Below are 17496 nucleotides of genomic sequence, written 5' to 3'. Positions count from 1 at the left end.
TCTGATAACTTTGGCACAAACGCCAAGTAGTGCAACTGACAGGCCTCATACTTGTTCACGCTGATGTTGGCAATGCTCAATCTTCTGCCACTGCAGCAAAACGTATATATATAAAAGCACAGACATTTGATTCCATTCAGACTTTAATACTATATAAACATATTTATAACCTTTATATGTTTCACTTTTGAAACATTTTATTTGTAAAAAAAATATAATGTTTGGTATATTTAAAAACTTTAAATAAATTAATAGCATTCTTTTAATAGGGTTTAGATGAAACAAGCTTGCTCTTTGTAACCTTAAACATTTCCAAAACTTGATGCCAAGCGATATCATGTCTTCCCAAAATGTAAGACTCAGAATTTTCTAATCTATGTAAGGTTCTTTTCCCGAAAAAGATATGAAAAACCGGTCCCATATGTATTATTATAATGGAATTAAATGATACTAGCAGCTTGAATGCCATATAAATGTCCAAGGTTAAATCCATTTCGTTTATATTCTGAAGTTTTTTGACAGTCATTGTAGCTGGATTGGAAATTCAAAGAAGCACTATTGATGCAATTATTATTTGACATCAACTTACAGCACTGACATCACCAATGCTTTGCTTTGCAATTACTAACTTTCAGATTACTCAAGTTTTACCACAACATGCATGCAATTAGAGTCTGCTTTAAACGAAAATACAACAAAACACAAGATACAAAGTTGCCTACCAACTCCAAGATGGGACCCCTTGATAGTAGTAGAGAAGGATCCACTGTATTCCCCTCACATAGCCTTTAGCCTGGTCACGCAGCACCTCCCTGGAAAATTCACATCAATCAAGTTCAGTACTTCAGCATGGAAATAAGTATGAAATGAAATGTCTGAAAGTGCAAGACTGAAGTTGATTTGTAAGACAGATTTGTTACACTGTTAACCCTCTCATAGCCTTTAGCCTTGAAACACAGTACCTCACTGGAAAATACACACAAATACAAAATTTCAAGTGATGCCAATACAATGTTGAGGTGCCACTACATAATGAAAACAAAAGTTTGAAAGCAGGAATGTTGTATTCCTTTACCATAAGATCCTCTATTGTGTATGCCTTTTAAACAGTTTTATCATAATATGTTGCCCACATCAAGCGTTCACCCCTCCCGTTATACGATGGCGTGACTCTATCATACCCCAGAAAAAGTGGCGTTTGTGGTACAGGGATATAACACCATATCCCTCTCCCCCAACCCTTATACTTACGGAGTGACTCTCGCATACTTCAGTTTCGTCATGTAGTAGTGGTTTTTGTGGTGCCGGAACTCATCATCAAGAGTATTCCCCTCTGAGTAATCTTCGGTGTCCTGGTCTTCTGGAAAACCAAATTAGTTTGGATAGACACCTTTCTTGCCATGTTCTCACTTGAAATCGTAATTTTATATGGAATAATAAAAGGGTTGTGGACATTTTGGAAATCTAAATAACTTATGTTGGAAGTGTTTTTGAATTTGTACAAATTAAGCTCAATGCAATCAACATTGATGGAAGAAATTTGCAAACTTTGACAGACGCTTCATCTAGATGAATGGTTTCCATGACAACACAAGTGTACTTGACTCGGGTAGAATCTGTCTCAAAATTTGAAATTAAAATGTATGACTGTAGCATACTTTGAGATGCATTTGCAATGCGTCTGAAAACAAGCAACAAGAAGTGATACAATCAAATAGATCAACTGACTTTACTACAAACCTTTAAAGTATTGTGAAAATAGTAATAATAACACTTTACTTTCCAACGCATTTTAAATTAACAACAAACATCTTATTTTTTTGCTGTAATATAACCAAAAGAAGTGCACATGCATACAAGGCTACAGTGATGTCAAATATAAGAACAAAACTGTTGCTGCCCCGTAGCTGTATTTTGTGTTATAATCATGCAATAGTTTAAATAAAAATTAAATTGGTATGAAATGAATGTATCTATTGTCACAATTAAAATATGAGAAAATGAGTTCAGTTCCTTACATACCTGAGCGGTCATCCAGCTTAGGCATGAGTTCGGTTCCCAGCTCCTTATCCTCCACTTCCTCCCCATCCAAAGTGTCCTCTAGGGCAAACTGCTGGTACACAGCATGAAGATTTCCCGCAGGCTGCTACAATATGCAAATGTACTTGAAAACTTGTTTCAGGTGGATTGTAACAAAACAAGTGTCTTTATCTCTCCAATTTAACGGAGGACCAGGCACTGTTTCCCATAATGCATCTGGTTGCTGGTTAAATGTAATGTTTTCCGAAACATGAAAACCTGACGTTTCCATTTTTAATCACACCTGAATACAATTATACCCAGAAAATCTTGAATCTTCAATGTAAACAAGAAGCTTGAACCGTATTGTGTACCTGGTTTTTGCCTTGTTTCCTGGCCTCGGATAAGACCTCAGACAGCTCTGCACTGGCCCCTGATTTCTTCTCTTGAAGCTCAGAAAAAAATTCAAGGTCATACTGAAATACATCAATTTGAAAGTGAAGAATATTAATTAAATTAAATGTTTTTATTTCAAAAGATTATCCAAAGTGGATAACTAGATTTGAACTGATTGGCATTCATTAATATCAGAACTTGCGAATGTCAAAAATAGCAAAATGACAATTACATTGAAATATTGAAAATGCATTGCGTTCTGTATGCAAGTTTATACATGAAATCAATGTATTTTTCGTTTTACTGGAATGCATTACATGTGCCCCAAGAAACCACATGTGTTGAAACTCACCCTAGACAAAGCTAGCAGGTACCAAGAGGGTATAAAACATCCCAGACAAAGGTTGGTTAAAATCTAAGACAAAGCTATGAGGTACTACAGGGGGTTGAAACTCACCTTAGAAAAAGCTATCAGGTACTACAGGGGGTTGAAACTCACCTTTGACAACTCTTTCAGGTATTTTTCAAACCTCTCAAGATTTAAAATGCCTCCATTGTTTATATAACCTGAAAATGTTAAATCATGTGTATTCATGTACCAGCATTAGCATCCCAAGTGTAATAACGCTTGTTCGTAAGCTTTCTTTTTCTTCCTTCATTTATTAATTCCAAGTCATATCAGAGCGTTAAACAGTACGCAGAGCTCGTACCATGCAATAAGAAGAATGTGGATGAATTACAATGATATTCAATTTTAATATGCATAATAATAATTGAACTCTGTCCTCAACAATACGGCAATAAAAAATACCACACCTACTATCCCCATGACTAAAATTATACCACTTGCGCTTCACAATCGTTAATAAATAAACAATTTAGAATGAGCTTGCAGTTACTACTCATTCAATTGTAGAAAATAATTTGTAAACATTTCAAAAAAGCTCTAAAGATTTTTATGCATTGTGTTTAATTCTTAAGCTAAGAAAATAATACCTAGATTGTTTCTAGCTATTTTTACATCGAAGAGCGAAATGCATGTTAATAAGTGCAAGCATACTAAAAGTTTGATTAAAGTCAAAGGTTAATATTCTGCTATCTTTGTCTTACCGCCACATTCCGGTAAAACCTCGATGTATGTCTTCCATAGGAGGGGTAAGGCTTCGTGGTTAATGTGGAGGTTGGGAAGATGGGGTATGAAATCGTTCCCAACAAGGAAGCCCATTAGAACCCAATCGTCTATAACATTCTCAAGGTTGTACTCAAAGTCTTTCAACCCGTCCTTGAGTTCGGAAAATTCAATGTCAAGATACTCGCGAAACAGGGATAGATGCAGGAGGTGAAAGGTCGTCTCCTCTGGCGTTTGAGGTCTGAAACAGGAAGAACAGGAATATTCAATATAATTGTGAAAAAGGTGTAGGTGTAAGCTGATATGAAACAGAATCCAGCTAAAGCCTGTTTAATTGCAAAATAGACATTGACTGCATCGTATCTTTGAATAAAATAGGTGCTCTGAATTGTTTCCCTCCGTCTGCAGATAGAGTTGGGATCTCTAATCAAGTACTTGGGGTTTACGTTTACGTTTATTATTATTTGTTTTATTAAAGTTTCATAAAGTTAATGCATTCTTTGATAAGATTTACCTTTTGCGTTTTATCTTTATTAAGGATTGTTGGGATAAGAGTGATGTTAAAGAGTGGACAAGTTCCAAGGCGATACGTAACAAATCTTGATGAACATACCTATTTTTTATATATATATAGTATGTATGCATTGTGCTGTTTGTGGAGTTTTGTGCGTTTCTTCTATGTTTTTTTGTTTGTGATTTTGTTTTTGGCGTTTACCCAGTGCCATTAAACCGGGTTTAAGTTTAAACTTTTTGCTACTGAGCTTGTTTCTGTACTTTTTTGCATAAATATAATAATGTTAGACCGTGGAACTCTTTGGTGAGAGATAAAACCAGGAAACCGATACTAATAGACAACTGTTTTCCTTTATGTTAAAAATTTACGGGTGGTTATGATACAAACTTTACACATGCTATTACATGAACGTGTTTGCTCAAAATGTCAAGTATCCACATAAAAAAAGAAATATGTGCCATTGCTTAAACTGTATCAACTTTCTTTAACGTGAAATGCTTTTTTTGGTATTTGATACATGTGTACAGGGTTGAATAAACAAGATGTAACACTTTAAGTTCAAGCAGACCTTTGTTTGGCCTTGCCTCCAAACCGGATCTCCTCTCTCAGCAGGGTGAAGAGGGGCTCGTGTGTCGCTAGGCCTAGCATCATCTGAAATATAATACAATACAGGAAGTGGGGCTTGTGTGCCGTCAGGTATCACTTGTAAGACACAATACAGTTTAATATACAGCCAGGTAGCTGGTTCGTGTGTCGCCAGGCCTCTCATTTACTGAAACACAATACAATGTAAAATACACACATGATCGGGAGCCTGAGCCTGAGAACATCTGAAACAAAATACTAAGTTACGGAGTTTGTTGGTGACTTGATATGTTATATACGTACCAATGGAAACCATATCGGGTGAGAGCGAAGCTCGAAACCGAAATTGGTTTCCTGCACCCCGTAAATCCCATATCGGGTCACCTTCTAACCCCGTAACGTATATATCACGTTGACAATTCTTTAGAATCGTAAAACCAAGTCGCCATTTTGGGAGGATCTTAATTTGGTAACCCAATTTGGAAAATATGGGATCACCGCGTGACCAGTCCTGGACCAATGGCGTTGCGTCATTAATGTTGGAGGCTTTATATAGGGAATATTATGATAGGACGCTTTTCTGGTGACCTGTGTTAACACGGATACATGTTTACTCACTGAACGAGACGTGATGCAGGTTACCAAAAAATCGTTTTATCGTAATATTCTATTTATTATTTATATGCTAATATAATTATTCCTTTTTATTTTTCTGTTTCAATTTAATTAAAATTTACCGTCATCTATCACAACGAAGTCAGAAATTAAAAAAACTCACTTTATTGAACAAACTAAGAACATAATAATTTATGTTTTAGGAAAATGAACAAATTGAAAACAATTAAAAAACAACAACAAAAAAACGGTTCTTATTTTACGAGCATACACTAATCGTCATTTCCTGTAGACGTAACGCGGCCATTTTTAACAAAGTAAATATTCGTGGGATTGCAACAATTTATGAACTTCGAAATGGCAAACAACTAGTTCACTAGAGTAACTGTCTAGATAGATTGGAAGAGTTCTCTGCTTCGTTCTTATCCTCATGGCTCTTTGAAGAACATGAGAACCATGTTCCTGAATATTTAAATGCTTCTGAAGCGTGAGTCAAGTTTGATAATTTAAGGTATTTAAAAGTTGAAAGGTTTTACCAGTTGTTTTGGTCACGCTATTTTTAGCAACGCGAAAGTAGTTCCGATTATCCACGGTACTCGCATGATTCGGAATCAGAAAACGACAGTCTCATAATAAGGATATTTCAAACGGCGTGTTGTACTTTCACTGTTGGATATGTAAAATATTGAAAAGGAATTTGACATATAATATAATAAAGTGTTATATAAAGGCTGGTATTTGGGGTGGTGTGTGTCACAAGACCTTTCATAATCTTAGACACAGTTCACTGTTGTAGACATCCAGGTAGCGGCTCGTATATTGCCAGGCCTAACAACATCTGAAACACAATACATTGTAATATACTTTAGGAAGTGGGGCTCGATTGTGGCCAGGCCTAACAACATCTGGAAAACAATACAGTGTAATATACACTAGGAAGTGGGGCTCTCGTATGGCCAGGCCTAACAAGAATTATGTCTGAAACACAATACATTGTAATATATACCCAGGAAGTGGAGCCCATGTGCTGCCAGGCCTTAGATCTTTTGAAACACAATACTGTGGAGGCTCGTGTGCCGCCAAAATTTACTGTTACTATGGTACTCACGAGATCAGCATCGAGCCCATACAGACAGTGCCTGGTGTTGGGATCGAAGTTGGGATCAGCCCTCTCCGTCCGGATAAAGTCCATGATCTTGTGTTCACCCTCACCCGGCGTCTGAAAATTCAGTTCCATCATAACAAAATGACTTGATATGTAAGCTGTTAGGTTTAAAATGATTGAAACACATTTAATCGTGAACGAGAGTATCATTTCATCAAGGGTCACCCAAATAATACACAATATCCACATAATTTTTCTTCTAAGTATTAACTTATAGTATACAATCTTTGCTCCGTTATCAACTAGCGGAAAGCTCCAGCATACCTCATGCCCAGACAGATAGACCCGCACACCCTTCCACAGTGGGTCTTGGCTTACTTTCTTCACAACAAAGTATTTCAGCTGCTCCTGAAGTCGAACCATGAACGGTGTACCTGCAGATTTAGAGGGAATCTCTTATGTTCATCATGAATTGAAATATGGTAATAGAAATACACATGCATATGTTTGAAATGAAGAATATCAGTATGATTCATAAAAACGCAAAAATTATTATGTATTAGTTGCATGTACTATTGTGATATAAACATGCCACGCTAATTTGTCTAACATTCAAATACTTGAACAAGTTCAGAAAACATCTTAGTATTAATGTCTGATTAATATGCCCATTTATAAAATTATACAAGATGTGATACAGTTTAAGTCGATGCTTGAAAGGACCTTGCACCATAATGGATAATGTTTGTGTGTTTTCATTAATGAGTAGCGTGCAGATAAATTACAAAAAAAACACACAATATTTCAATGTACACACACAACAAATTACATTGTAAAATGGACAATATGGTAAAAAAAGAAACTAACATTCGTGGTCATGGTGTATACTTATAATACCTTGGGTAATTGGTCCGGTAACTATTACATAACCGTCTACATTGCACTTGGTACGTTATGGGATAGACCTAACAAATAATATGGCCTACCTGGGGTGATGCAGTTGGAATCAAAGCGTTCCTCTGGGGGCAGGACCTCGCCCTTTTGCCTTGCGAGTTTCTCTAGTTCTTGAGCGTCCCGTGCAGACCTGTAATTACATGTGCATAGTTGGGGGTAATAGATTTTATGAACATGATCTAAACAATCAACAATTAGATGTTAATTAATTGAAATAGTTCACTCCAAAGTCCATTTTGGACACAAACTAGTTCTTGGCCGTAGTAATTGTTATTTAGAACATTAACTTAAGTTTTTCAAATAAAACATTGTCTAGTTAAATATATGTAGAAGTTTCTATAACATAAAATAGTGTATATCCAATTACCTCAAGGAAAATGAAGTTTTTTTAGAAGTAATCAGATTGGTGTATTAGATGATAAGGAGAAACTTAAATTAAGCGTAAATGACTTAAGACGTTTTATATATACCGGCCCTGGTGTCCATTTAAGAGACCAAGAGAACCTTGTCCTTGAGGGGTTCACACTTACAACACCATCAATGAAAGACGCACATCTATACTACAACACGACTGTTGCAGTATGGATTTAATTTCAACTTATTTTGTTTACAATAAATGATTGCAAACCAATTCATTTCATTATTAGTTTGATCATTCCATGAATGGCTGGATGCTGAAGGGATCTGCAGGTTACATACTTGTCAAATACCAAACCACAAAAGGAAGGGATCAGGACATTTTCAAGTCTTGGGGGATGGTCGTCTCTGCTCTTTAAATATGGAATTTTAGCGCTAGATTGTAACTTTAATCATAATTTCTTTACTCTCATAATTCATGAACTAGTCACAAAATATGAATACGGGGAGGCAAATCATTTCTTGACAATGGTGCAATGACATCGGGCACATGTCATTTTCCTTTACCGGCACTGGTGTTCTTTCTGAGAAACCTAAGAGAGCATGCTCCAAACCAAACACAAGCTTATTCAAAGGGAGCACATTTGTCATTAAGTTTCATGCATAGATCCAGAAATATTATACAAACATTCATGTATTTGTCCTTGCAAAATATTTCATGCAAAGAAAGTACAAATCATTACCATTGTCAGCCAATAACCTATTTTTGGCCACAAAATCGGCCCGAACTTGCCCTGGGACAACGACAAAAGGAAAGAAGTGGTCAAATTAGCGCAAAAAATTGGCTCATAAATTCAAAACGAATTTTCATAAAATGGTAACAATTGCTTCAGGTAATTATTCCGAGAGAGACAAAAGAGAGGGAGTGGTATTATAGAAGCAATTAATCGGTCCATAAATTGAAAGCATCGAATTTTTTAACATTTCCCAAAGTATGGTTACCGTTGTTACAGGTAAATATTCCTTGCACATTATATTCATTCAACAAAGTTCCATCCTGAAATTGAGGTTTCATGTCGATATCAGATGAGCGTTATACGATTGCCATAGATACAATCAGGACTTGATTGTTTTTCCAAACCTATACACATCAGGTTACAAATTACATTAGTTGCAACTGGTTACATCAAACATTTTAAAATTTAAATTCAAAACACGAGTTTTCAGGCCGACATCTGATCAGAGATATACGGTACCAACTCTTACAATGAGTTACATGATTGTTTTTCAAAAGTTCGAAAACTTTTTTTTCTTCTTCAAAAACTCGTTTTCTTTTAGTTTAAACTTGAAAATGTTCGATGTAACCGATGTTAGCCTTTGTAACCAATTTAATCGCGTAACCCGATACTTGAGATAGACAAACACACTTTTTTTAACGTTTAAAAAAATCATGTCACTCATTGTTCTATTGTAACCGTTTAACTCTGATCAGATGACGATCTCAAAACTCGATTTTCACCTAAATCTGCGTCCCCGCTGCTGGTTCATCTTGGCCCTCGGAGCCACACCATCCACCGCCATGAAAAACACCTTCTGAGGCTTAATCATCCGGAACAGGAACTGAAACCATTTAACATAAGTGTGAACCAGTCATATCTAAAGGTTATATACACTAGTCAATAAAGTTATGAATTATTAACTTTAAAGTGTCAGTTAAATCGCTGACATTGATGATATGTTTGACAATGTTGATAAGTGACAGCGGCCAAAAAATCCAAATAATCACATAAGGTTGCTGCTAAAAATGCAATGATCAAACTATTTTATAATTTGCTCCTTTTTGTTGTCGGTCAAAGCAAGAGACATATCTATATAATTAATATTCTATACCAGGTTTAAATTGATTATCTTCACGAATTGTTGAGTTATGGCCAATATATAGCTTGTGTTTATCACAACAGCGACAACAACTAGAGTTTCATTCTTCGAAAACTGGCTAATAAAAAGCAGTGTAACAGCAAACTTACCTCGAGGTAGTCAATGATATCGGCGAAGATTTTCTCCTCGGTGATGCGAAAGTGAGGGTTGTTATCCTCAGGGTGGGAGCAAACGTGAATGATGCCATTCATATCCAGATACAGATTGTCAAACTCGGGAATCTGTAGTCAAAAGCATAAACATGTGTGTATAAAATACAAACATGTAATCAAAAGCAATGACCTTCTAAGGTCCGACCACGAGTTGGTGACAACAGTAATACACGACTTCCTTTAAAAGCTGTCACCCTAAGCTTTTCAGAGGCCATTATCGGCTTATATATGATCTGGCTAGATATCCAACTGCTGTATATGTTTGATTAGAATAAAAAAGAAGAAAAGAGCTATGATGGCTCTAAATAGCTCACCTGAGTGAAAGGTTAAACCTTTGTTAGCACTAAACAATGCCACACACCAAATAGCTTAGCTCTAGGCCTATCGATTTCTGTCAAGAAAGGTCCAAGTTGTTTTCCCATTATATCTCTATGTAACACAGGGGACCATCGGGGCGGGGCCAATGTTGAACCCAGGGGCATAATTTTAATAATATTGATAGAGGACCATGAGACAATTCTTAACACCAAATATCTAAGCTTGATAATTGTGCTCAAACCTGCAGAAAAATAATTTCGCCAGGCAAGGTTTCTATCTAGGGAGGAAAACAAATATTCGAATATTCGATCGAACGTTTGGTATTCGAATGTCAAATTCGGTATTCGATTTTTCGATGTTTTTGTTGAATTAATAAATTAATAAACGTTTTGCATACAACTGTGTTCTTCGTCTGTCTTGGTTTTACAACGATTGGCCCCTAATGCCAAAGGTGTGAACATGATGACATTATACACGCGTCATATCGGATATATCGTCGGCAACTTTAAACAGTCCCCGTAATTTTGCATTTACTGGCTGTTAGACAATTGGCATTAAACACATTCCATTTTTTTTTGTACATTTATATGACCATGCCAATTAAGGGTTAAAGAAATCGGCCTTTATTCCAATGTGTTGTCTTCACTGCTGATCAAATTTGCGATATTGCTCAAATCACCTTGATGATACGAAGGACATGTCCTAGTTATGTGTTTTAAACTGTTTTCAGTGTTTCGATATAACACTCTTGTCTTGAAACGTAACTGTATGGTTTAGCGTTTAAGGATATATGTCCTGTATTGCTGTACACTACATAAGGCAAAATTCACGTTTGGCCCTGGTGCCGTTTTCTATAAATATATTTCGTAAACAACAATCCCAGAACGAGGCTGCAATTCACATGTTGGCGCATATCGTAATTCAACCCGGAAAAAACGAAAATCTTATTTTGCATTATTTACAAATATGAACGCACAGGAATTGAAATAATTCGATTTTTTTAAGTATATCGATTTTTCTTTGGATATATTCTGAAAATGGGAAATTCAGAGGCCAATTTGTGAAACAATAAGTGTCCGTGTACGGATACGACAAAGAAGGGTAACAGGGCCCCGACTATTACTACAGTGAATGATAGTTTACGACAATTCTGAAAGGTTTATTTTGGTATTCGAATATTCGATCGAAAGAAATACCGAATATTCGAATATAAATTTTGCCATTCGTTTGCATCCCTAGTTCTATCCAATAAGCTAAACAGATCTAACAACTCTCATATTCTCTGACCTGGGCTAGTCAATACTGTGACGTAACATTAACAATGTGTTTTGAAATTTTCTATGCCTTAAATGTGGAAATTGAATCTTCAAATATTGATGTTTCTGTACGTCAATGGATTAAATTTTGGACATTTAGCCCAGTTATAAGCATAATTTAAATGTGATTCCGAACTTACCGTAATTGAGCTGCTGCAGTGCTAACCACTGGACTAAACAGTGCAAGAGGGTTGGACTGTTGAGTACCATTGTATAAATTCTCAATGCAATCCATACAGTAAATAACCTAGGTGTGACGCCAGAACCGACGTCAGCATTAGTAGCTATTCTTATTCTTCGAATAGTCAAACTAGAAATGTATGACTATTAGCAGAGTAACAGGTAAATGCGTGTGATAGTAATCTGTACCATACGCCTGTCGGATCAGATCGTAACAATTTAGCTATCTTTGGCAATCTTCGGGAAAGTCCTCCGTGAGGATTCAAGATATACGATACTGAGATGAGGCCGCCGGCATTTGACCCAATCACCATAACGACAAATTGACCCATTCAATAACGTAAACAATGTTTACAATCATTCAATTAATGTTAGATTTCTATTGTATTACAATGACACATAACAGCCTAACGATAAACAGGGATTTATCTCACGTCTATCGGAATGACGCCCTTTAAAGATAATTTCGAATAAACACAAATAGTTTATCTTCGTTATAAACAATAAGAGTAAGAGAATGGTTGTGTCATACAGACAATCAAAGTAAATTGGATCGACTCTTGTGTAACGTGTATGTTTATATACATATTTATATTTGTTTTAGTGGGGCAGCATTTGTTTGAATACAATCCAAGTATCATCTCGTGTAAAACTCATTATAAATACACTGCAGTATGTCCTTTTTATTCAACAAATCAGATTTCAGGCGGCCCATTGCACACAGTATGTGGTTGATTTTCGATAACGTAATTATTTGTAAATACCTGGAAAGTGGACTCATTTTGCAATTATAATCACTTAACTTTTATTAGAAAAAATCCATTAAAACTGAAAAAAGAATTAAAAAAACCAAATCATGTCTACAGACCTTTGGTTATAGTTATGTTAAAATCATAGGTTCGTGACATGTCGTAGTTTTTATGACGTTATATGACCTTATCGCTGCATTTTCATGGCGTTGAACAGCAGGTACATTTTCGAGATACCTATTTATCCAAATACTTTGTTTTAGGCTAGACAATTGTGTGTATTTCATGTAACGCAAAACCTTTTTTTTTACAGGAGACATTTCCACAGGTAAGCACTTAATCTTTACCTGTTGCAACGAATCTTAAACACTGATGGTTTACAGTTATTCTTGAGTTTTAGCCGCTATTTTATTATGAGTATGTAACTGGCATGAAATTATGTTATGTTTATATATTTGCAATGTTTGTAGTTGTTAACCTATGAATTGGTAGGAGTTTCAAGTTGTCTCCCTTTGACCATAAGCTTTATGTACTAACTCTTGTATTACGAAAAAATCCTGGAACACTCCCCCTGAATTAAAATAAATGCAGTATATGCTATAAACATGCTAACAAAAACCACAGTATACTCAAATGTGAAATGTGTAAAATATGGACTCAACATACTCAACAGACCCAAATTAAACAACTAGTATTATCAAGACATCAACAATACTCGCTTCAAATTTGATGTTCTTAAAGAAACCCTCCTTGATAAAATAACGGACATTTTGATAATCACAGACACTAAGTAAGACAATTCCTTCTTTAGCAACCTTTTGCAGACAGAGGGATACCGTATGGAATGAAGAATCAGAGACGCATAAGGAGGAGGACTCATGGTTTTCTTCCGAGATGATCTCCCTTTCAAGAGACATACAAACCTTGAAAGTAAAAGTATGTAGTAGATGTGTCTAAAACTTGACACGTATTGTATGTGTGAACAAACAACCATCATTGTCTTATAGCATATTCGAAATAGCTTTTACTTAACTGTTTAGACAAATTGTACTAAAATTTGATCAAGTGAATTATAAGGGCGATATAACTTGTTACCTTCTTTTTTAAAAGTTTTTTGAAGGGCCTACTTGTTTTACCAAAAATCACAATCCATCACATTGATATAATTCTCACAAACAATAATAACCTTTCAGGGAGAAACATTAATTTCAACTGTGGTCTTAGTGATTGTCATAATTTGTTAGTTACTTGTCCCATAGAAAATTTCATATGAGAATATATGATCAAAGATATTGAAGCCTTTGCGCAAGAATTCGAGGATGACAATAAATCACCTTAAAGTGATGTTAATTCTGGAACATTTCACTTTCCGAAATTGTATTACTTAAATTACGGTGAGGAAAGAAAACGGGAAACGACATTGCAGGCATTTAAGTATGAAGTTGATGGTCTAAAAATGCTGGTGTTTTCACCCATATCGGATAATGCTTGGCATTCGAAAAGCACAGAAGGGTGATGCTGGATATAGGGTTAGGAGATTTGGTTCTGGTGGCTCAGTGATCTTTTGTCATGAAACAACTTGAGAGTGAGAATGGCACTCTGGAATAAAAAGAGGGAGTTTCTCTCTTGAGGCATTTGACATTTTATACAAGACTGGAATATATATTTGATAAAGCTGTCAACTTACGAGCATTTCAAGGACCCGACAAAAGTTTTTTGAAAGAAGTATCACACTCTATACTTGAGAAGGAACAGCAGCTCAGAGCAGAAGAAACCATGCAACGCAATTATTCATATAGAGAAGAAAGAAAATGAATTATCAGAAAAGAGTAAAAAGAAAAACATGATGAAAAATCTACTGACAAGATAGACAGGCATGAAAGAGAAGAGGAGGATGGAAAGCCATATGGAAGTGGAAAGACGTAGTATGAATAAAGGTTAGAGAAGAGGGGGAAATAATAACCCAAAAGGCAGCAGAGGAGGAAGAGGTGGTTTAAGTTACAATGACCCATAGGAGGAAAAAACATTTTACCAACGAGCTTTGTATGCACCGAGAAGGGCCCTTTTCAACACAACTACCAAATCATACAGGCACAGATGGTTTGCGCACAGTTCAAGAAGAAGGGACAAATCAGTCAAGATTGCCAAAAGAAGTAAGTGCTCAGTCTGTGGTATCGAACCCAAAATGAGGTCACTATTCTATTAAATGATAGTCCGGTGTCTGCTCTTTTACAATCTGATAATTGTATCTCTCTAGTGTCTGCAAGTTACAATAAAGATCAATTGCTTGGTATTGATATACAACATCTTAAAATTTAAAACTTGAATATGATTGTGGAAACAGCTTGTCATACAAAGGTTACATTGAAGCTTATATAAGTACAGGTGAAAATTAATCTAAATCTACTTCACACTCTTGTCTGTTTTATATTCACCAGATACTCAGTAATTTGCCACCACCCCAATCATTATTTGTACAACATTTTTGAACGAGCAATTGAATGAATGCAAAGAGAACATTACAAAAATACTTCAGAAAGCTGGCTTCCGTATCCCATGGAAGCTTAAGAAACATTGCCATAAGAGAAAAGAAGTAACAACACGATAAACGGAGGAGTGTTGTAATCAAGAGTGGTGCCGTAAGTCCAAATGAAAATGTTTAAATAGCTGGATATGCTTATTTTGAGATTGAAAACCTAACAAATACTGCTATTAAATAGAAAAACGACTAAAATTTTATATAACGAATTCATTGTTCACTATTGAATCTCCACAGGACTCCAATCACACCAGGGAGCAAATTTTGAGAGCGAACTAATTAGGGAACTCAGTAAAATAATGTACATAAAAAGACACACAACTTCAAACCATCCTAAAGGGAACGCCGTACCCGAGCGATTAAACATGACACTGTTAAGTATGCTGGAAACAATAGGGGTAAAAAAAAGGTTGATTTCCATAAGTACTTGAGATCATCAGAAGAAGAGCAATATGTAATCGGCTTGTAAATGCATTATGTTAATGTATTTTCAATTCTGGTAGTTGTTGAACATGGTTTGGCAAGAGTTACAATTTGTCTTCCTTTGACAATAAGTTTTATGATTTGTGTTTATATTAAGTCAGACGTACGATCATTTCCTGCATTATCTTGGTTTTGATTAATATAATTGTTTATGTAACACTGTACAGTAATACATTAGCTTAAGAGGAAGAGGACATCCATTCCTTTGTCCCTTCATTAATCAAAGTATATCTTAAATGTGTAAGTCAATTGTGGCTGATGAGGTAAGTTTTGTATCTATATCTTTGTTTTTCATTTGAAGTGCGTTACAATTGATATGTGTGTTTATGTTTCAATAATAGTGTGTATACATGGCTGTGTACATATGTATTTTTGTATAAAGGCATATTTGTATTTATCTAGTCATGTATTGCATTAATTATAATAAAGAGTCACGACCTCTATCTTTTTCATTATTATTAATGTTGCAGTAGATATTATAACACACCAACAGAGAAAGAGAGACATTGAATTGGCTAAGAAAACCTGATCCACAATCGGTATGATCTGTGTAAACTGGTGGAATGGTTGTCATGTTTTATATGTGATTTATATTTTCTTATATGTCTATTGTTGCAATGTTGTATGGTTATTCGTTTTCTGGTTTCTTCGTTTCGGCCTCTAGATACCTGTTATACTAATTGTAGCATTCATGTAATCATTAATGTATTCAGAGCTCGTTTATTCTACTGGCAAATGGATTAAACATACAACGTAGAACCCTACCCTCAATGTAACTACCTGTTACAAGTATTTCAAGTGACTTTAACACTGTATATATGCCTTTAAATAATCGATATTTCAAACTGAAGATAATCTACATTTTCTGATTTCCAACTGTATTTGGATTTTCTTGTTGGATTTTTCCTATTGTTTGAAACTAAAAATACGAAATTATTTCATTTTTCCTTTCAAATAAGGATTAGATGGTTGTTTGTACTATAAACAATATGCATGTTGTAAGTAACATTATGTTTACATAAAACCCATGTATGTTTGGCTAGAACTCTAGATTAAATTGACCCCGGAGCCCGCCATATCCTGAATCCAATACATCATCGAAAAATGCGTTTAATTTACTGTTAAACAAGCAAAAATTACCTCACCTGAAACTCTTTTACAATTTCTGACAGACACGGATATCTTTCCGATATCCATCGGTAAAATTTCGGAACTCCCATTCTCTTTCGCGACCATCAACTTAGGTTTGTATATTTCTCTTACGAAGGTTATTACACAATGCAAGTTTCTGTTTCGGTTGACTAGTATTGGATTTGAAATTGTAGTGAAAACTACACCGAACCTCTTTATTAGGATACACACAACTGATAGTAGTCATTACTAAACGCACTGATTCTCTTTACATCGTTTGTCAAAATAAACATTTCTTTTAAGTAGGCTCGTGTTTCTGTTTAAACAAGGTTGGTCTATTGCGCTGTTGGTGAGGCTTTTGGGCGGATTAAGAAGATGACGAGCGAAAGGGAAAACACACCGTGTGCTGGCCATATTGTAATCAATGTAAAAATATCTAAAAATGAGATTAACATTGAACAAAATAATGTGTCAATACTATTTTTTAAAGTATGTTGAATATTTCTCCTATTTGTCGAAAGATTGGTTGTAATAAAATACTAATGAATATTTAATGGCTAAGGCTACTTTTTTAGTGAATAAGGTCGCTTTTTGGTTACAATACATTCATCTAAACTTGTGAATTACGTTTTTAAATCGAAACTAAAACTATCCGAAAGACTGTTTCCACAGTTTATTGTCAATGTTACAAAATTATAGAATGAATATTTCTTTAAAAATGTTTTATCTGTTTTACTCAATTTGGAGCTTATCACTAAACATGTAATACCTAAATTACATTTATATAATGTTATCCATATCCCAATTCTCCTCCCCGTACAAACAAATCTAATCATAAAACAATTTATGATAAAAAGACTAGGTCTTTTCGGACCGGGCCTTTCTGGGTTTGTTTTCACCTGTCTCCAAAAATAATGCACCTTTTAAGCTACGAGTGTTTTGAAAAGAACAATATTTTTTTATTGTGAAGATAAGTTGAAGAATTCTAAACCTGGACAGAATTTTGTGTTTCAGTT

At 35.2% G+C, this 17496-nt stretch overlaps 1 protein-coding gene across 1 annotated transcript in view; it reads right to left on the bottom strand.

Moving 5' to 3' along the window:
- LOC128202681 (5'-3' exoribonuclease 1-like) overlaps positions 1–16634 on the bottom strand; it is a 76022-nt gene extending 59388 nt beyond the window's left edge. The window contains 13 exon segments of the mRNA XM_052903729.1: positions 723–812; positions 1252–1360; positions 2023–2146; positions 2394–2495; positions 2915–2982; positions 3526–3785; positions 4627–4709; positions 6367–6477; positions 6688–6797; positions 7350–7447; positions 9194–9294; positions 9702–9833; positions 16495–16634. Coding sequence (XP_052759689.1) covers positions 723–812; positions 1252–1360; positions 2023–2146; positions 2394–2495; positions 2915–2982; positions 3526–3785; positions 4627–4709; positions 6367–6477; positions 6688–6797; positions 7350–7447; positions 9194–9294; positions 9702–9833; positions 16495–16569 — 1463 coding nt within the window. The 5' untranslated portion in view covers positions 16570–16634.
- Positions 16635–17496: the final 862 nt, after the last annotated feature.

Source organism: Mya arenaria, chromosome 9, assembly GCF_026914265.1.
Source record: "Mya arenaria isolate MELC-2E11 chromosome 9, ASM2691426v1".
NCBI lineage: Eukaryota > Metazoa > Mollusca > Bivalvia > Myida > Myidae > Mya > Mya arenaria.
This window is presented reverse-complemented; position numbering and strand designations above follow the sequence as displayed.